Source organism: Oncorhynchus nerka, linkage group LG1 (genome assembly GCF_034236695.1).
Source record: "Oncorhynchus nerka isolate Pitt River linkage group LG1, Oner_Uvic_2.0, whole genome shotgun sequence".
NCBI classification, from domain to species: Eukaryota; Metazoa; Chordata; class Actinopteri; order Salmoniformes; family Salmonidae; genus Oncorhynchus; species Oncorhynchus nerka.
This window is the reverse complement of record NC_088396.1, coordinates 1,594,203-1,616,023: the sequence shown is the minus strand read 5'-3', so window position 1 is coordinate 1,616,023 and position 21,821 is coordinate 1,594,203. Positions and strand designations below refer to the sequence as shown.

Below are 21,821 nucleotides of genomic sequence, written 5' to 3'. Positions count from 1 at the left end.
AAAGTTTTAAGGTCACCTTTGGCCTGGTGAAATCTCTGAGCAGTTTCCTTCCTCTCTGGCAACTGAGTTTTGAAGGACACCTGTATTTTTGTAATGACTGGTGTGTTGATACACCATCCAAAGTGTAATTAATAACTTCACCATGCTCAAATGGATATTCAATGTCTGCTTTTTTTACCCATCTACCAGTAGGTGTCCTTCTTTGCGATGCATTGGGTAACCTCCCTGGTCTTTGTGGTTGAATCTGTTTGAAATTCACTGCTCGACTGAGGGACCTTACACATAATTGTATGTGTGGGGTACAGAGATGAGGTAGTCATTCAAAATCATGGTAAACACTATTATAGCAACTTCACAGTACATAATTTGCCGCTGTATGCTTTGGCAGCCATAAACGGATGTCATGGTTCAAGAGTTTAATAAATCCCCAAATGACGGTGGTTTGTAATTTCAGAGCAGTAGTTATTCAACAGTAACAGTTACCAGCCTCAACACCCTATAGTTCACAATCTACAGAACTGTGTGTGCGTGAGCGGGCCTCTCCACTGACTGTGAAAAAACTAAAACCCTTTCTTACGGGCTTCTCGCCACCCGCACTCCCACACACAGCACTCATTCACACACCAGAGTAAGCCCCTAATTCAGTTAGACTAAAATCGTATTCTATTGTTGCTGAAAAAAGTTTGGATTCTTGCACTCAACAAAACAATCAAAATCAGATCAATCAAAAACATGTCTGGAGGTGAAATTAAAATAAACTTGTCTTCATGTTGATACAAACATGTATTTTTCATACAAACTATCTCCTTAAAAATGCATTCAGGGCTCAAGATATGCTGGCATAACATGAACTTCTATGTAAATCATGCGTTGATGTCTAAAGGAGATTTGCTCAAGTGTTTGAGTAATACATCTCAAGTCAGGATTCAGTAAATCACCCAGAGTGGAAAGTAAGTGTGTTTGTGTGTGCTTGTGCATGTGTGTGAAACTAGGAGTTTTTGTGCCCTCCGGAATCTATTACACAGCATGGAAGAATGCTGGAAGCTAGAGGAAGGATGCCACACATTGCTTTTAGGACCATATCATGTGTCAATAGGCTATCATTAGTGCAAAGTCAGGGACTGGTCCAACCAGAAGGACAGGAAGAGCCCGTCCCACCCTGTCCATCACTCACTCACCACCAATTGCATGCCCTCTCCGGAAAGAACACCAATAGTCACCCTTAAAAGTCAGACCAGTCAACCAACAGCATGTTTTTCATAAATTCAAATTATTCTTAATAGACTAAAGGCCTCTCTTTTTTTTGACTTGGTGACTGTGACACATGGATAAAGTATATTTTAAGCGTAATACTTTACAGAAAACACAAGTATGTTAATTGTTACTTGTGGGGGAAAAACCCTGGGTCGTACATTAGGGCATGCAACTTAAAATACTTTAAAACGCTGGGTGACTGGAAAAAACTAAATGAGCCCAAGTATTCACTCCCTGTTTCAGTCTGTTCACGTCCATTTGGTGCCTAATTAAGGTCTATTGACCAAAACATTGCTTTGACATCCAATGAAACACAGTGTGGAGCATGCAGGAATGCCAGTGTGCTGGAGTTTAAAAAAATTGTCAAACATTGAGATTATATGCACCTGGATCTCTATATACAGTGAGGGGAAAAAGTATTTGATCCCCTGCTGATTTTGCATGTTTGCCCACTGACAAAGAAATGATCTGTCTATAATTTTAATGGTAGGTTTAATTGAACAGTGAGAGACAGAACAACAACAACAAAATCCAGAAAAACGCATGTCAAAAATGTTATAAATTGATTTGCATTTTAATGAGGGAAATTAGTATTTGACCCCCTCTCAATCAGAAAGATTTCTGGCTCCCAGGTGTCTTTCATACGGGTAACGAGCTGAGATTAGGAGCACACTCTTAAAGGGAGTGCTCCTAATCTCAGTTTGTTACCTGTATGAAAGACACCGGTCCACAGAAGTAATCAATCAGATTCCAAACTCTCCACCATGGCCAAGACCAAAGAGCTCTCCAAGGATGTCAGGGACAAGATTGTAGACCTAAACCAGGCTGGAATGGGCTACAAGACCATCGCCAAGCAGCTTGGTGAGAAGGTGATAACAGTTTGTGCGATTATTCGCAAATGGAAGAAACTCAAAAGAACTGTCAATCTCCCTCGGCCTGGGGCTCCATGCAAGATCTCACCTCGTGGAGTTGCAATGATCATGAGAACGGTGAGGAATCAGCCCAGAACTACAAAGGAGGATCTTGTCAATGATCAAGGCAGCTGGGACCATAGTCACCAAGAAAACAATTAGAAAACACACTACGCCGTGAAGGACTGAAATCCTGCAGTGCCCGCAAGGTCCCCCTGCTCAAGAAAGCACATATACATGCCCGTCTGAAGTTTGCCAATGAACATCTGAATGATTCAGAGGAGAACTGGGTGAAAGTCTTGTGGTCAGATGTGACCAAAATGGAGCTCTTTGGCATCAACTCAACTCGCCATGTTTGGAGGAAGAGGAATGCTGTCTATGACCCCAAGAACACCATCCCCACCGTCAAACATGGAGGTGGAAACATTATGCTTTGGGGGTGTTTTTCTGCTAAGGGGACAGGACAACTTCACCGCATCAAAGGGACGATGGACAGGGCCATGTACCGTCAAATCTTGGGTGAGAACCTCCTTCCCTCAGCCAGGGCATTGAAAATGGGTCATGTATAGGTATTCCAGCATGACAATGACCCAAAACACACAGCCAAGGCAACAAAGGAGTGGCTCAAGAAGAAGCACATTAAGGTCCTGGAGTGGCCTAGACAGTCACCAGACCTTAATCCCATAGACAATCTATGGAGGAAGCTGAAGGTTTGAGTTGCCAAACGTCAGCCTCGAAATCTTAATGACTTGGAGAAGATCTGCAAAAAGGAGTGGGACAAAATCCCTCCTGAGATGTGTGCAAACCTGGTGGCCAACTACAAGAAACATCTGACTTCTGTGATTGCCAACAAGGGTTTTGCCACCAAGTGCTAAGTCATGTTTTGCAGAGGGGTCAAATACTTATTTCCCTCATTAAAATGCAAATAAATTTCTAACATTTTTGACATGCATTTTTCTGGATTTTTTTGTTGTTATTCTGTCTCTCACTGTTCAAATAAACCTACCATTAAAATTATAGACTGATCATTTCTTAGTCAGTGGGCAAAAGTACAAAATCAGCAGGGGATCAAATACCTTTTTCCCTCACTAAAGTGTGTGAACAACTCTTGATTTTATTTACTTTTGTGGTGGAAACGATTGTACAAATGGTGTAGTCTAGTGCTCAGAAGATAACACATGAAATGATCATGTAACACTTATTTGCAATGTGATTCTGAACAGTGCATCATATCAGACATACCTCATAACAAAGCAACCAATAATCAATTATAGCAAATCAATCAATCATAGCAAACCAATTAACAAAATAAACAAATCATACATTACCGGCCCTAACAAAATATTTTAAACTCTACTCCACCGTGAGAAGCCAAATGAAATACCATAGATACTCCTGATTGTTTTATTAACCTGCAGATACCAGATACCCAGGACCTTATCTAAGCCACGCACTGCATGATTCACAGCTCAGGTGGAATCAGGCGGATGCCAAGCATGTGCAGCTTCCAGTGACGGTGGAGGTAAATCTGTCATCAGTGTTCTGTTCTCTTGAGTTCATCATCAAGACTAAGAAAGCTTTTCATTTAAAGGCCTCGGCTTAGAGGAAGTGCTGCACGGATTCACAGTTTCACTCATTTGTGCGTCCTATGGATTGACCAATCTTGTCAAAGCCTCCATTCACAGTCGATTGCACAGCCACGAGCAAAGCTTTCAAGCTTTATTGTGGTATCCTTGATGATATTTTAAATTGTATGTGGAGGCCTGTTTGGCTGAAATGCTCTTATGTATGTTTCAAAAATTGTCAATCAATCCACGCGGTATACAATAGAACAGCACTGTTCATTTAGAAGAGTCAGTTTGAGGCAATGCTCCACCAGATTCCCTAATCTGTACGTCATATAGATAGACTCATGATATCAAAGCCTCCATTGACATGGCAAACCATGTGATTGTTGATGTTAGAAGACTCTGCTTTGAGGCAATGCTTCTCATATCCACTAATGTGTATTTAATATCGATTAGGTCAATTAACATTGACAGGATTCTCAGGCTTTCCAGGAGCATTAATTATCGAAATTGTTCTGTGCAAAACAAATCGGATTGGTTATTGTGAAAAGGTCAACTTTGTTTGAAAAATGTCAAGGAACCAGTTTGATAACATAAAAGGCTAATGTGTAGGTAAATGCCATTGTAAATGTGTGCTTCATGCTCAAAGGGCATGTCTTGAACAAGCAGTAGGAACTGACAGTGTTGTGGTGATCTGTCTGGAAGCCGGGGTGGGATAGAAACAAACTCTTTAGGGCTTTCCGAGTGGCGCAGCGGTCTAAGCATTGCAGTGCTAGAGGTGTTACTACAGACTGGAGTCCCATAGGGTGGTGCACAATTGGCCCTGCGTTGTCCGGGTTAGGGGAGGGTTGCTTTACTTGGCTCATCGCGCTCCAACAACTCGTGGCACACCTGGTGCCTGCCGACTGACTTCGGTCATCAGTAAAATGGTGTTTCCTCCAACACATTGGTGCAGCTGGCCTCCGAATTAAGCGTGCGGGTGTCAAGGCGCGTGGTTTGGCAGGGTTTCGGAGGACGCATGACCCGACCTTCGCCTCTTCCAAGCTTGTGGGGGAGTTGCTGCGATGAGACAAGATCATCATTGAATAAGGGGTTAAAATTAAAAAGGGGGAGCTATTAAAATTTTGGGATGAAAAACGTTCCCGTTTTAAACAAAATAAATTTTGTCACGAAAAGATGCTCGACTATGCAAATAATTGACAGCTTTGGAAAGAAAACTGACGTTTCCAAAACTGCAAAGATATTGTCTGTGAGTGCCACAGAACTGATGTTACAGGCGAAACCCAGATAAAAATCCAACCAGGAAGTGCCGCATTTTTTGAAACCGCCTCATGCCAATGACTCCTTATATGGCTGTGAATGAGCTACGAATGAGCTTACATTTCTCACGTATTCCCCAAGGTGTCTACAGCATTGTGACGTCTTTTTAGGCATTTCCATTGAAAATGGCTGTAAGGGACCATATATAGCATGTGGTCACATGGTGTCTCCTGCAGAAAATCTCACGTAAAATACTGAGGTAGCCATTGTTCCAATCGCTTCTTATGAGAAACCAATTGCCTCGACGGATATGTTATCGAATATATATGTTAAAAACACCTTGAGGATGGATCCTAAACAACGTTTGCCGTGTTTCTGTCGATATTATGGAGCAAATTTGGAAAAAAGTTTGCCGTTATAGTTGCAGCATTTTCCGGTCGATTTCTCAGCCAAGCGTGATGAAGAAACGGAAGCTATTTCGCCTACAAAAATAATATTTTGGGAAAAAAGGAACATTTGCTATCTAACTTGGGGGTCTCCTGAGTGAAAGCATCTGAAGTTCTTCAAAGGTAAATTATTTTATTTTCTTATTTTCGTGAAAATGTTGCTTGCTGCCAGCGTTGGCTATAACGCATATTTTGAAAATCTGAGATGACAGTGTTGTTAACAAAAGGCTAAGCTTGTGTTTGAATATATTTATTTAATTTCATTTGTGATTTTTTGCGTATTTATGTCCGATGCGTTATGCTAATGCATTTGAGGCTAAAAGCAGTCCGATAATGCTCAGGGCTGATATCGCGCTGTGCAGACTGGCAGATATTATCCGGGCTAGAGCGGCTGGTGTCTGTGCTAAAGTTGCAAAAAATTGCAGATCCGTAACATGGGTGAGGCGGATTGCAGGAAGATATTTCATTCGAAAATGGAAAAAGAGATTGAAATGTCTACAGAGATGAAAGCTGAATATTTCCACAGGACAAAAACGGGACAAAAGCAAACACATCTTGCTGCTACGCCATCTTGGAAAACCAAATAATTATAAATAAGAATAGAATGTTTCAAAACATTTCTACATTCATGTGGATGCTACCATGATTATGGATAATCCTGAATGAATCAGGAATAATTATGAGTGAGAAAGTTTGACACACAAATATCATCCTCTCACCATTACAATAACAAGTGATGTTAGCATTTTTTTTTCGGGGCTATGATATTTATGCCTCACTCGTCATTATTCACGATTTCGTGTTTCTAAAATACATGGTTCTGGCCATAGCTAGCACAACACTAGCTAGCTCGACTAACAAAAGGTGGTTATAAAATACATCAGTTTGTAAATCAGTGTTCATTAAAAACACTATACATATCCTGTATACCTTACCTCTTCGGCTGACATGTTGAAAATAATGGCAATTGTTTACATAATCCATGCGTTGACTCCATTAGTTCTGGTCTGGCTCTCATCCATGAAGATTCAGGTGCATCTTGATATTGTCACTCAAATGGCGAGGGGATGAAGCTCATTGGCTGAAACTCTAATTGTTAACTATTCATGAAAATCGCAAATGAAATTAAATAAATATATTAGCTCTCAAGCTTAGCCTTTTGTTAACAACACTCATCTCAGATTTTCAAAATATGCTTTTGAACCACAGCTAAACAAGCATTTGTGTTAGAGTATTGATAGCCTAGCATAGCATTTAACCTGAGCATTCAGCATGCAACATTTTCACAAAAACAAGAAAAGCATTCAAATAAAATCATTTACCTTTGAAGAACTTCGGATGTTTTCAATGAGGAGACTCTCAGTTAGATAGCAAATGTTCAGTTTTTCCAAAAAGATTCTTTGTGTAGGACAAATCGCTCCGTTTTGTTCATCAGGTTTGGGTAAGAAAAAACCCGAAAATTCAGTCATTACAACGCAAAATTTTTTCCAAATTAACTCCATAATATCGACAGAAACATGGCAAACGTTGTTTAGAATCAATCCTCATGGTGTTTTTCACATATCTATCGATGATAAATAATTTGTGGCAGTTTGGTTTCTCTTCTGAAGAAAATGGAACGCGCATGGACCTGGAGATTATGTAATAATTTCGACGGAGAACACCGGGCGGACACCTGGTAAATGTAGTCTCTTATGGTCAATCTTCCAATGATATGCCTACAAATACGTCACACTGCTGCAGACACCTTGGGGAAACGACAGAAAGTGCTGGCTCATTCCTGGCTCATTCACAGCCATATAAGGAGGCATTGGAACACAGGGCATTCAAAATCTGGACCATTTCCTGTATGAAATTTCATCTTGGTTTCGCCTGTAGCATTAGTTCTGGGGCACTCACAGATAATATCTTTGCAGATTTGGAAAAGTTTTTTCTTTCCAAAGCTGTCAATTACATGCATTGTCGAGCATCCTTTCGTGACAAAATATCTTGTTTAAAACGGGAACATTTTTTTATCCAAAAATTAAAAGAGCGCCCCCCTATCTCGAAGAAGTTAAGGGGCTGGACCATGTGGACCAAGCTTGCAGTACTTCACCAAATTATTTGGAGATTCCCTCAGTAGGCAAAATGCCAGCCCACAGTTGGGATTTAGTGGGGATTTAGTGGCTGAGGTAAGACAATGAAAACGGTTACAGACACACAATGTGATTATTGTGGATAGTCAGATGCATATAATAGTTTCATTAAAACATTTACATGCTTTGTAACATGAACGACTTCCCTAATCATCATGTAACAATAAGGCTAGTACAAACTCGAACCCAGGCGCAGAGAAAAACAGCAAGCAGAGGTAAGGGTAAATCCAGAACTTTTACTTAGAGTCTGAACAGAAATAAGGCAAGAGCACACTAATAAGACCTAAGCAAAGATCCAGGCCAACTAAGGAACCTAAATAACAAGGCAACCAGGTGAACAGAGAAGGTCATTAAACAAAGGTGAATCCAATATGTAATCATCAGGGTAACCTGGAAACTAGAAAACAGGGCAAGGGTTCCCACCAGCGGTAACATCAATCAAATAACACAGAAATTGTGACAAATCCTGTTTACATGGACACATCTGAAATCAGGCTACCTGATGGCACTCTGATAAATGCAGAAAATCATCAAACAAAATAATTGTTCTCCTTCAGCGAACATGTTATTTGTTTGGGAAGCAAATTTTATTCTGAATTCGGACATACAAAGTTTGTATGTGAAAACTACTTACTTGCGCAAAAGAGGGAGGCTCACTTGGCTGGTGCTAGCACATGCGCAGATCAAATACACTGCTGGAATGCCGATTAAGGTGTTTCCAAATCAAATCAAACCAAATTGTTTTTGTCACATGCGCCGAATACAACACGCACAGTACACTGAAATGCTTACTTACAAGCCCTTAACCTACAATGCAGTTTTAAGAAAAATAACCCCCAAAATAAAAATGAATAAAAGTAACAAACAATTAAAGAGCACAAGTAAAATTACAAGTGAGGCTATATACAGGGGGTACCGGTACAGAGTCAATGTGCGGGGGCACCAGTTAGTCGAGGTAATTGAGGTAATATGTACATGTAGGTAGACTATGCATAGATAATAACAGAGAGTAATCTGGGTATCCAGTTGATTAGATGTTCAGGAGTCGTATGGCTTGGGGGTGGAAGCTGTTTAGAAACCAGACAGTGATGCAACCATTCAGGATGCTCTCGATGGTGCAGCTGTAGAACCTTTTGAAGATCTGAGGACACATGCCAAATCTTTTCAGTGGCCTGAGGGGGAAATAGTTTTTTTCGTGCTGTCTTCACCACTATATTGATGTGCTTGGACCATGTTAATTTGTTGGTGATGTGCACGCCAAGGAACATGAAGCTCTCATTCCTGCGCCACTGCAGCCCCATTGATGAGAATGGGGGCGTGCTCAGTCCTCCTTTTCCTGTAGTCCACAATCATGTCCTTTGTCTTGATCACGTTGAGGGAGAGGTTGTTGTCCTTGCACCACACAGTCAGGTCTCTGACCTCCACCCTATAGGCTGTATCATTGTTGTCGGTGATCAGGCCTACCACTGTTGTGTCGTCGGAAAACTTAATGATGGTTTTGGAGTCGTCCCTGGCCGTACAGTCGTGGGTGAACAGGGAGTGCAGGATGGGACTGAACACACACCCCTGAGGGGCCCCCATGTTGAGGATCAGTGTGGTGGATATTTTGTTACATACCTTTACCACCTGGTGGTGGCCCGTAGGAAGTCCAGGATCCAGTTGCAGAGGGAGGTGTTTAGTCCCAGGGTTATTAGCTTAGTGATGAGCTTTGAGGTCACTATGGTGTTAAATGCTGAGTTGTAGTCAATGAATAGCATTCTCACATAGGTGTTCATTTTTCCAAGTGTGAAAGGGCAGTATGGAGTGCAATTGAGATGGCATCATCTGTTGATCTGTTGGGGAGGGTATGCAAATTGGAGTGGGTCTAGGGTTTCTGAGATAATGGTGTTGATGTGAGCCATGACCAGCCTTTCAAAGCTCTTCATGGCTACAGATGTGAGTGCTACGGGTCGGTAGTCATTTAAGCAGGTTACTTTAGTGTTCTTGGGCACATGGACTATGGTGGTCTGCTTGAAACATGTTGGTATTACAGACTCAGACAGGGAGAGGTTGAAAATGTCAGTGAAGACACTTGCCAGTTGGTCAGCGCATGCTCAGAGTACACGTCCTGGTGATCCGCCTGGCCCTGCGTCATTGTGAATGTTGACCTGTTAAAAAGGTCTTACATCTGCTCCGGAGAGCGAGATCACACAATCCTCTGGAACAGCTGATGCTCTCATGCATGTTTCAGTGTTACTTGCCTCGAAGCGAGCATAGAATTAATTTAGCTCATCTGGTAGGCTTGTGTCACTGGGCAGCTCTCGGCGGTGCTTCCATTTGTAGTCTGTAATGGTTTGCAAGCCTTGCCACATAAGACAAATGTCGGAGCCGGTGTAGTACTATTCGATCTTTGTCCTGTATTGATGCTTTGCCTGTTTGTTTGATAATTTCTTATAAGCGTCCGGGTTAGAGTCCTGCTCCTTGAATGCGGCAGCTCTACCCATTAGCTCAGTGCGGATGTTGCCTGTAATCAATGGCTTCTGGTTGGGGTATGTATGTACAGTCACTTTGCGGATGTCCTCATCAATGCACTTTACATTTACATTTAAGTCATTTAGCAGACGCTCTTATCCAGAGCGACTTACAAATTGGTGCATTCACCTTATGACATCCAGTGGAACAGCCACTTTACAATAGTGCATCTAAATCTTTTAAGGGGGGGTGAGAGGGATTACTTTATCCTATCCTAGGTATTCCTTAAAGAGGTGGGGTTTCAGGTGTCTCCGGAAGGTGGTGATTGACTCCGCTGTCCTGGCGTCGTGAGGGAGTTTGTTCCACCATTGGGGGGCCAGAGCAGCGAACAGTTTTGACTGGGCTGAGCGGGAACTGGACTCATGGTGTACTCATCAATGCCATCGGAAGAATCCAGGAACATATTACAGTCTGTGTTAGCAAAACAGTCCTGTAGCTTAACATCTGCTTCATCTAACCACTTTTTATTGACCGAGTCACTGGTGCTTACTGCTTAAATTTTTTTTTTGTGTGTCAGATTTCAAAAAGGCTTTACGGCGGAAGCAAACCATGCTATTATCTGAGGACAGCACCCCATCAAACAAACACATGGCAATCATATTTCAACCTGCCAGGCGCGACACAAAACTCAGAAATAACGATGTAATTCATGCCTTACCTTTGAAGATCTTTTGGCACTACAATATGTCCCATAAACTTCACAAATGGTCCTTTTGTTCGATTAATTCCATCGTTATATCCCCAAAATGTCAATTTATTTGGTGCGTTTGATTAAAAAAAACACTGGTTCCAACTCGCCCAAAATGACTACACATCTAATAAATTGCCTGTAATCTTGGTCCAAACACTTCAAACAACTTTCCTAATACAACTTTACGTATTTTATACCGTAAATAATCTATCAAATTTAAGACTGAATAAACTGCGTTCAATAAAATGAAAGTGGAGGGAGTGCTAGGTCGCGTGCCCCAAACACAACAGGACACTAGGCTCGACCCTCATTCTGAATAGCCATACTTCTTCATTATTCAAATGAAAAACATCAACCAATTTCTAAAGACTGTTGACATCTAGTGGAAACCCTAGGAATTGCAACAAGATGCCTCTGAAATCTAGATTCCCATAGAAACCTTATTGAAAACATGGTCACCTCAACAAGAAAAAAATTCCTGGAGGGTATGTCCCCGGGGTGTCGCCTGCCAAATAAGTTCTGTTATACTCACAGACATAATTTTAACAGTTTTAGAAACTTGAGTGTTTGCTATCCAAATCCATCAACTATATGCATAAACTGCCTGAGTAGCAGATTATGCAGTTTACTTTGGGCACGCTTGTAATCCGGACGTGAAAATACCGCTACCCTATCCCAAACAGGTTAAGTTCATGAAACATGAACAGTGCAGCTCCTGATTGACACAAGTTCTTACAAAGATTGCAGAACTGGGAGTGGATAAATGAGGTTCTCAAACTTTATAAACATAACGATAAAACCACTTAAATTGGTACAACATTTCCACTAACAATTGGCACAAATACCAAACATTTTAGAAGATGCCACCAAATATGCTAATGAGACCCTATCAAATCTCAAGTGTGGTTGACTCCCAAGTAATCAGAATGTAGCTGGTTTGCAAACCCACTACCATCATATCATATTGCCATGCATGCTATACGTGATCTGATTCGCCATCTTGAATAATCCGACGTGTGTGATCTGACGTGTGCGATCTTAAAAGTTGTTTACCTAGTGAGGTTAATTGTTTACCTAGCTAGCTAGCTATATGCCTTAAGCTAAAGTGTACATTTAGCAAGCTAGCTAATGTTAGCTGGCTGGCTCTCTAGCTGATGTTAATTATTCGTTTCCCAGAGCCTTTTGCTTTTGTAGTTAGAGCTTAATGTTAGCTAGCTAACATTGCACCTGGTTGGTTAGCTTCCAGCACTGTGGCATTGTTGGCACTGTTCATTGTTGTTTAACTAGCTAATGTTAGCTGGCTGGCTCGTTAGCTAACGTTACATGACGTGTGTACAAGACCTGTTGAATATAGCCGGTGTCAGTAATCGTATGCAAAAAAAGCGCAATGAAATTGTTGCCAGCAGAGCTGGTTAAGCTATTTCATGTTATCCAGAGGTAAACAAATCATTGGCCAGAGCGTCAAGTGTGAGCTCCATGAGCGAAATAAGATGGGTGGGGCTAAAGGGTGTGAACGATGCTGTATTGGTGTAGACATAGAAGACCTCTTCACTAGAAACCAAAACATTCAAAGGCGATTTTCTCAAAAGTGAGTTTACACGTTGATCAACTTTCCCGTTGTCCCTCAAATGCAGTGTATGATATATTATTGTGAATATCTGAATCTCTACTTTTATCCAATGTATAAAACACAATTTCAAACTTTGCTACATAAGACTGAATCCAGGTGGTGAGTCACATATTGCAGTTAGATGTTTTAAATGGTTTGTTTCAATATCTGTGTTTTTGCATGTACATTGATTAATCAGCATAGAACATGCTGGTCGGCCTGCAGAACGCTAGACCATGCTGTTCAGAGCAGCTTGACTAGCAGCCGACCAGCACCGGGGTATTTGTCTCCGCTCTGCTGACAATTATTTTTCTACTCTCATACAGGTGTAATAAAGGCCTAGTGCACTCATTTGGTGGGAAAAAATATATATTTTATTTGATTTATTATTATAATTGTTTTTATATGTATATATATATATATATATTTTTTTTAGAGGCCTCAGCACCCCTATTTCCTGGGGCTATGCTTGATTGTTCCAGTGTTTACTTGGACTTAACTTGGAAACTTCTATTTGAGATCAAAGGTCAAATCAACACAGAGCATTAGAAACATTTTCTCATGTCCTAGTTTGTTGGAATAAAACCCATTAAAAGCTGGCTATTGTTTTCTCTTTCCTCAGCCTCTCTTTTGGACCTTTAGACGTTGTCCTGTGACAGTGGATGCCTGAGCCATGGTTCAGATGTCAAAAAGGAACAAAGAGAAGCAAGATGACATGAATCCCATCTGGATTGAGGCCACTGAAAGATAACTATTGTTTTCTCTTTCCCACTATTTCCTACTGCTCTGTGAGACAATTAGCCTTTTTGGCTTGGTTTGATCCCCGCTGGTTTCCCTCAGTCACCTCTTCTCCTCCAATTAGATTCTGTAATCCTCTCAGATAAGTCACCACCTGTGTGTGGAACATAACCAAAGAGCTTTGTGTCTGTGTGTGTCTGTGTGCATGAGTCATGACACACTCCTTGGAGTTATGGGCCTTTGAGGACGAAATTTGCTAATTAAAATTAAGAAATACAAAAATATATATATTTGGATACAGTTGTGTGGTCACTAAACTGTTGAATTCTAGCCCTCACAGCATACAAATGGACTTAACCTGGTCCAAAATAAACATGTTTTTATTGAATAATACAATCGTTTCGGCTCATTTCCTAGTGTTATCATTTTGTCTAATTTATCCCTCCCCTCCCCCCCCTCCCTCCCTCCCTCCCTCCCCCGCTTTTATACACTTCTCTCTCTTCATAGCGTGTTCATAAATAGGGAGATTAAAATAGGAATGAACTCCAAAGGGAAAATGAGACTGATAACAAAGAGAGGAGCCACAGGACAAACAAACAGGCTTGTTCACTTGAGTCTGTAGGACTACCTTTCTCTGTCTCCATAGCCAGAGAGCCACATTAGGCTGTGGGACAGAAACTGTTTTAAAAAATATATTTTCAATGGAAAACTTGTTACAGTTAGTCCCTCCTTGTTCCAGTCTGATTTATTCCGTTTGGTGCCTAATGAACATGACCCAGATGAGTATTGGGATTCAAGGCCATCTTTCATGTTGCGATAGGTGTCACTGAACCAAAATCATCCATGGACATGGGGGATTACGAAATGGAAGGCTTTGTTGTTTGAAAGAGAGGTAAAAACAAAACGCTTGCAAGGAGAGGATATTTGTACGTGAGTGTGAGCTTCAATGGTATTACCATGCCTTGAGCTAGGTTAAGTGAGCCTTGCCTACTGGAACATAACACCTGAGAGATGTAGGCACACACACATATACACACACATACAGTAGATACACACACACACACACACACACACACACCCACCCTCAAGCCAGTCTTGTTCTCCTGCTAGGACCTGTGGAAATAGATCTGTTCTATAACTTAGATGCCATAGAGTTGACTATGCATCCCTTAACTGACACATGTACTAACAGCTACACTACATCAACGTTGTTGAATAGAATTATATGAGAGCGTAGTAAGCACAGTAACTGACTGGCAAGGCCTGAAGTTAGTTAATCATATTTATGTCTAGTTAGGCTTTTCCTGAGTTCAAATGATAGGCGTTGGAATACTTTAGAAATGTCTCCTTCCTTTCTAACTTCCTTGAAGTAATCATATATCTGAATTGGTTGGATTGTTAATGGGGTGGTAAAGTAAAGTGGTGGTAACCTTACTTTCAACTATCCAATCCCTCATAGATGTGTGCTTATTTCAAGGAAACAAGGAGGGAATGAGGCATTTTTGAGTATTCAAAGAATGATTAGTTGAATCAGGGGTTAAATTAGAAAAAAACTGGGTGAGGCAGCTAAAGCAGGACTGGCTCTGCCTTATCCTGCATAAGGAACTTGGATAAATAAAAACCTAACACCAGTGCTTACTCACTGCCGCCGATGCTGACAAGCCTAGAGACCTTTGGTCAAGAGTTCTGTGACAATGGCAGTAAAGTCTTTATGAATCAAAGCTGACTACTGAAATCTTCAATTTAATTCAGAAAACTATTTATATGATGGCAAAAAGTTTCAATCTAAATTCAAGTGTGTTTGTTAAAAATTATGACGACAAATACAGTGGGCAAGATCAAAGATCACTCAACTTACGATCTGTTTGCACTCTCCAGCACGAATACACTGTTATCCAAAGTTGCTCAGGTCGAATGTATTAAAGAACGTCTTTCGATAAGGCAGTGTTTCGTTTTCTTGATGCAGCATGTTTTGTTTGGTTGTGAAATGCGTTTTCATTCAATGCTGTTGGATTTGAATGTGTTTTGATTGTGTGTGATAAAAGGTCATCACTTCCTTTCCCATCCTATCTCTCCAATTCCACTACTCATCTTGAAAACTGCACATATGTGCACACACACGCGCACACGCACACACACACACACACAAACAGATGCCTGCACACGTGCACATGCACTTATGCATGCATGTGCACACTCATGCACAAACACACATGCATGGTGTGTTTGCAGAGCAAAATGTGTCACATTTCACAGTTGTATGACTATACCTCTTTCTCATTTTAATGTAAATGAATGTTTACCCTCTCGCTAATCCAACACCTTTCCCCTCCCCTTGGTATCAAGAACCAACTTTGTCACAAACAGAAGCTACCACATGGCATTGAACTTTTCTGTTTTGTGGCTGGGAAGGGGAGAATATGTGTTTCCCCATGAAAGAGGAGAGGTCAGGGAGACAGGAAAAGCACTGGAGCACGAACACAAACCAACAACGGACCAATCTACAAACTACACTAAGCACTACATTTGCCTCCAGCCTAATTAGGGCTCGATTAAGGGAGAGGAGCACCCGAGGGGCAGGGACCTGTCAGCCTGTCCATGGCAGTGCCGTATTTACCGAGCGCCCTTGGGAGCAGCACGGCGGCATTTCCAACTTGTGTGGCACGTACAGAGCACCGTATTTTCTAGGCCAGGAGCAAACAGACAAAAGAGAGCTCAGGGGTGCGGAGTGAGAATCTAAATGCCTTATCAGTGAGTTGCGTATTTTGTGACTGCGTGTTCTTTGTAGCACTGTGTGACAGAATGGCATCCTCTGATGTTTGTTTTTTTACTCTTACTGTATGTTGCTGGTCATACAGTACGGATAATGTTATCATTATTACCCATGACCCTATCATTATCATTATTCCCCATGACCCCATAATTATGTCACATAATTTTAGACCATAACACTATAAGGACTCAAAACAGTTAAGCAATTGTACGTAGGCAGCAACTATAGGGATTACTTGTGGATAACCAACTCCAATGCACAATCACCAGACTAGAATAATGCAGTTGGAGCCAATGTGCAGTATTTGCACCTGTTGCTATTGAACAAGAGCAATAGCACCTGGGAAACCAGATAAGATCAGTGACTATGAGCTCTCAGGCTTAGCCTGTGTCAATATGACTTGCCTTTTTTCCTGACTGAACACATACAGTATCAAGCCCTATCAAATCATTCAAGAATATACTGGCCACTCAATAATTCCGTATGTTTAGTATAATGGAGCTAGGACTGACCAAAGAGTAAGGTTGGGAAACACTATTCAAATACTATTAAAATCATCTGATCTCACCTTTTATGTGTTGTCTCAGTTGGTAAGAATAATCATGCTTAGGTTGCAGGTTAAATTCCCGCAGGGATCACAGTCACATTAAATGTGGACGCAGTAATTGTACTGTAAGTGTGTCAAGTGGTATATTATACTTTTATACATTATATTATTATTTATATATTGTAAATCACTTCAGTAATCAGAGAGGAGGAAAAGCAAGATGCATTCACTCTTAATGCATAGATCTAATTTAACTAGATTGGTGTAAGGTACTTAAGTAAAAAATACTTTAAAGTTCTACTTACTTTGTTTTTTGGGGTATCTATACTTTACTTTACTATTTATATTTTTTGACAAGTTGTACTTTTACTTCACTACATTCCTGAAGAAAATAATGTACTTTTTACTCCATACATTTTCCCTGACACGCAAACGTACTCGTTACATTTTGAATGCTTAGCAGGACAGGAAAATGGTCCGATTCACCCATTGAACATCCCTGGTCATCCCTACTGCCTCTGATCTGGCGGACTCACTACACACAAATGTTTCGTTTGTAAATTATGTCTAAGTGTTGGATTGTGCCCCTGGCTATCCGTAAATGTTTAAAACAATAAAAGTGTGCCGCCTGGTGAACTTATTTATACTTTTCCTTATTTGGTACTTAAGCATATTTTAGCAATAACCTTTACTTTTGATTCATAAGTATATTTAAAACCAAATACTTTTAGACTTTTACTCAAGTAGTATTTTACTGGGTGACTTTCACTTTTACTGGTCATTTTCTATGAAGGTATCTTTACTTTTACTTAAGTATGACAATTGGGGACTTTTTTCCACCACTGATTGTAGATCATTATACATAATGGCCATTTGGTCTTGAAAACAGATCTAGTTTAAGTGAGAGTTGTGATCTACGCTTTTCTTTATTATCCTCTCTGTGGTGTTCCCAGACACACACAACCATCCTCACACAGCTTTCATGCACACACACACACACATTCTCTCGCTCTCACTTTTACATATCCAAAGAGCTCTTCAAAACACCACTCCCCCTGTAGTTACATGCTCACACCATGTCTTTCTCTCACACACAGCTGCAAAGGCTGTCATTTACACACAACACAAACATTACAGTGTAGACTGCACTCAAACACCCTTGCATTAGCTCCCAACGTACACAATAAATTTGACACACACACACACACACACATCTCTTTCAACATTCTCCCAAACCTTTTTAACATTCTGTTCCTTGCTCTCACACACAAGACACATATGCACACAAACACTTATTTTTTTACCCCATTTCCTCCCCAATTTTGTGGTATCAAATTGGTAGTTACAGTCTTGTCTCATCGCCGCAACTCCCGTACAGACTCAGGAGAGGCGAAGGTCAAGAGCCGTGAGTCCTCCGAAACACAACCCAACCAAGCCGCACTGCTTTTTGACACAATGCCCACTTAACCCGGAAGCCACCAATGTGCCAGAGGAAACACTGTGCATCTGGCGACAGTGTCAGTGTGCACTGTGCCCGGCCCGCCACAGGAGTAGCCATTGTGCGATGGGACAAGGAAATCCCTGTCGGCCAAACCCTCCCCTAACCTGGATGACGCTGGGCCAATTATGCGCCGCCCAATGGGTCTCCCGGTCGCAGCCAGCTGCAACAGAGCCTGGACTCAAACCCGGAATCTCTAGTGGCACAGCTAGCACTGCAATGCAGAGCCTTATACCACTGTGCCACTCAGGAGGCCCCACAAACAAACACTTAATACGTTTAACATTGTTCCCTCTCCTTCTCTCACAATCCCCAAACACACTTCTTACATTTCTTTCATTCTCTCAATATTCTCTCTTCCTCACCACTTTTCCCTTTTCCCCTTACACTAAACCACATCCATCCATCCACCCACCCCTCTATCCCTACCTGGAAAATGAGTACTTTGAAATGGTTCCTCTTGAGCAGGTGTCCATGGTTGGCCTCCAGCCGCTTCACCTGCGACGCCTGCTTGTCCAGACGCTCCCGCACCTCCTTCATGTGGGTGTTGACCTTGTGCGAGCGCTCCAGCAGCTTGCTCACGCTGTTGGACGTGCTGGTGTGGTTCTTGGACAGGCGAGTCACGTCGCCTTGGACCCCCTGCACGGCGCCCTCCAGGTCAGCCTGGCGTTGCTCCATGCGCAGCTGGTTCTCCTGCACTGCCTCCAGCATGTTGACCAGCTTGTCGAGTAGAGCCACCACTGTGATGGCACTCACCTGATCCCTGGCCATGGGACTGGTGGGACTTCCGGGGCTCCCGGGGGTTTTCAAGCCCAGCTTGGAGAGGGTGTCAGTGGGGGAGGAGGGAGCAGAGCTGGGGCTGAAGCTGGGCACCAGGAGATCCATGTTGTCTTGCTGTGCATGGTACTGCTGGGGGTTGACCAAAATGCTGCTGCTGTTGCTGAGGCGCTCGGCGTGCGATGAGTCTTCTCCCATGGCCACAGGGTGGAGGGGGTTAAATGTCGTGTTTTGAAGAGGGAGAATGTGAACTGCCTAGTTCTGATATGTGACAAGTCTCAGTCAGTTGGTGGTTGTTGTTGTTGCTGTTTTCAGTAGCTCCAGAGGAGGAATGAGAAGGTAACAGAGATTCTCTTCTCTTGATTGTTTTGATGTCCACTCCCCTTTTTTATACTGTGTAGAAGAGCAAGAGTTGTATGTACACTCCCATTTTTCTCCTCCCTTTTTTCTCTCTCTCACTTCCACTCTTTCTCTCTCAGTATCATATTGGGCAGTTTTATCACACCCACTTATCTACTCTCTCTCTCTCTCTCTCTCTCTCTACTCAGTGGTAGGCTTTTAAAAACCTCCCAAAGCCAGAGGGAGGGGTGTGGTTGTCCTGGTAACAGGTCTAGCCCTAAATTGCTAGAGACAAGTGAGCCAGAGGTTGCCACTGTGTGTGTTCATGTGACTTCTAACTGCACTGTCTGCATGCATGAATGAATCTGTAAAGTCAGTTTGAGTGCCAATTTAATTCTATGAGCATTTCTGATGTTGTGTATTTGCCTATTCCAGTGTGTATGTCTCTCTCCCAGGTTCAGATTTGTTTTGTAGTTAGCAGTTTGTTTGCAGTGTTCAGAGTTCTTAGCCAATAGAAATACATATACAATGCAGAGCAAAAAGGTGCAGGTTGATAAAATATTGTACATGTACAATACATGATTGTACAGTGCCTGAATTAATGTGTGCCCATGTGTGCAGCAGGCAGCCCCCTCCATCACTCCCTCTCTCTACTCCAGTTCTATTTCTCTCCTCTGCTCTGTAGCTTTGGCATTGGAACACATGGAAATGTGGAAATCCGTGTTTGAACAATGAGCTCATCTGTGCCCCTTGCACGGTGCCAGGATACATTTATTTTTTTATTTTACTTATTTCAGTTGTATTTAAAATCAGATAGGCCAGTTGAGAACAAGTTGTCATTTACAACTGCGACCTGGCCAAGATAAAGCAAAGCAGTGTGACAAAAACAACAGAGTTACACAAACAAATGTACATTCGATAACACAAAATAAAAGAAAAATAGAAAAATCTATGTACAGTATGTGCAAATGTAGAAGAGTAGGGAGGATGGCAATAAAAGCTCAAATAATTCCAATTTAGCATTAATATTGGAGTGATAGATGTGCAGATGAGGATGTTCAAGTAGAGATACTGGGATGCAAAAGAGCAAGAGGGTAAGTAATAATATGGGGATGAGGTAGTTGGGTGTGCAATTTACAGATTGGCTGTGTAGAGGTACAGTGATCGGTAAGCTGCTCTGACAGCTGATGCATAAAATTAGAGAGGGAGATATAAGACTCTAGATTTAGAGATTTTTGAAATTCGTTCCAGTCATTGGCAGCAGAGAACTGGAAGGTAAGGCGGCCAAAGGAAGGGTTGGCTTTGGGGATGACCATTGCAATATACCTGTTAGAGCGAGTGCTATGGGTGGGTGTTGCTATGGTGACCAGTGAGCTGAGAAGGCGGTGCTTAACCTCATAAGACTCTAGGGGCAGTATTTCATTTTTGGATAAAAAGACGTGCCCGTTTTAAGCGCAATATTTTGTCACGAAAAGATGCTCGACTATGCATGGAATTGATAGCTTTGGAAAGAAAACACTCTGACGTTTCCAGACCTGCAAAGATTTTCACTGTGAGTGCCCTAGAACAAAACCTTCAGGCAAAACCAAGATGTTTCTGCAACCAGGAAATGAACAGGATTTCTGAAGCTACGTTTTCCATGATCTCCTTATATGGCTGTGAATGCGACAGGAATGAGCCTACCCTTTCTATCGTTTCCCCAAGGGGTCTGGAGCATTGTGACGTATTTGCAGGCATATCATTGGAAGATTGACCATAATAGACTACAATTGCCAAGTGTCCGCACGGTGTCCTGCGTGGAAATTGGTGCGCAAAACTCAGCTACTGGTATTTTTCCATGGGATTCTGACAAGAAACCATGCTTCCACGAACGGCATATCAATGAAGAGATATGACAAAACACCTTGAGGATTGATTCAAACAACGTTTGCCATGTTTCAGTCGATATTATGGAGTTACTTCGGAAAAAAGTTCGACATTTAGGTGACTGAATTTTCGGTTAGTTTCGGTAGCCAAATGCGTAGTAACAAAACGGAGCGATTTGTCCTACACAAAGAATCTTTCAGGAAAAACTGGACATCTGCTATGTAACTGAGAGTCTCCTCATTGAAACATCTGAAGTTCTTCAAAGGTACATTTTATTTGATTCCTTGTTGCGTGCTAAATGCTACGCTAAATGCTAAGCTAGCCATCAACACTCTTACACAAATGATTGATTTTCTATGGTTCAAAAGCATATTTTGAAAATCTGAGATGACAGTGTTGTTAAGAAAAGGATAAGCTTGAGAGCAGGCATATTTATTTCATTTCATTTGCGATTTTTAGAAATCGCTAACGTTGCGTTATGGTAATGAGCTTGAGGCTGTAGTCACGATACCGGATCCGGGATGGGTCGGACTATGAGGTTAACCTAGCAAAGACTTATAGATGACCTGGAGCCAGTGGGTTTGGCGATGGATATGTAGTGAGGGCCAACCAATGAGAGCACCCACAGTGATGGGTATTATATGGGGCTTTGGTGATAAAACGGATGGCACTGTGATAGATTACATCCAGTTTGCTGAGTAGAGTGTTGGGGCTATTTTGTAAATGACATCGCCAAAGTCAAGGATCGGTAGGATAGTCAGTTTTATGAGGGTATGTTTGGTGGCATGAGTGGAGGAGGCTTTGTTGCGAAGTAGGAAGCCGATTCTAGATTTAATTTTGGATTGGAGATACTTAATGTGAGTCTGGAAGGAGAGTTCAGTCTAACCAGACACCTAGG

At 41.8% G+C, this 21,821-nt stretch overlaps 1 protein-coding gene across 1 annotated transcript in view; it reads right to left on the bottom strand.

Annotated features, from left to right (window-relative positions):
• cavin2a (caveolae associated protein 2a) overlaps positions 1 to 19,096 on the bottom strand; it is a 30,232-nt gene extending 11,136 nt beyond the window's left edge. The window contains exon 1 of the mRNA XM_029663862.2: positions 18,371 to 19,096. Within this exon, the coding sequence (XP_029519722.1) occupies positions 18,371 to 18,916 (546 nt within the window). The 5' untranslated portion in view covers positions 18,917 to 19,096. The remainder of the gene's footprint in view (positions 1 to 18,370) is intronic.
• Between the last annotated feature and the right edge of the window lie 2,725 nt (positions 19,097 to 21,821).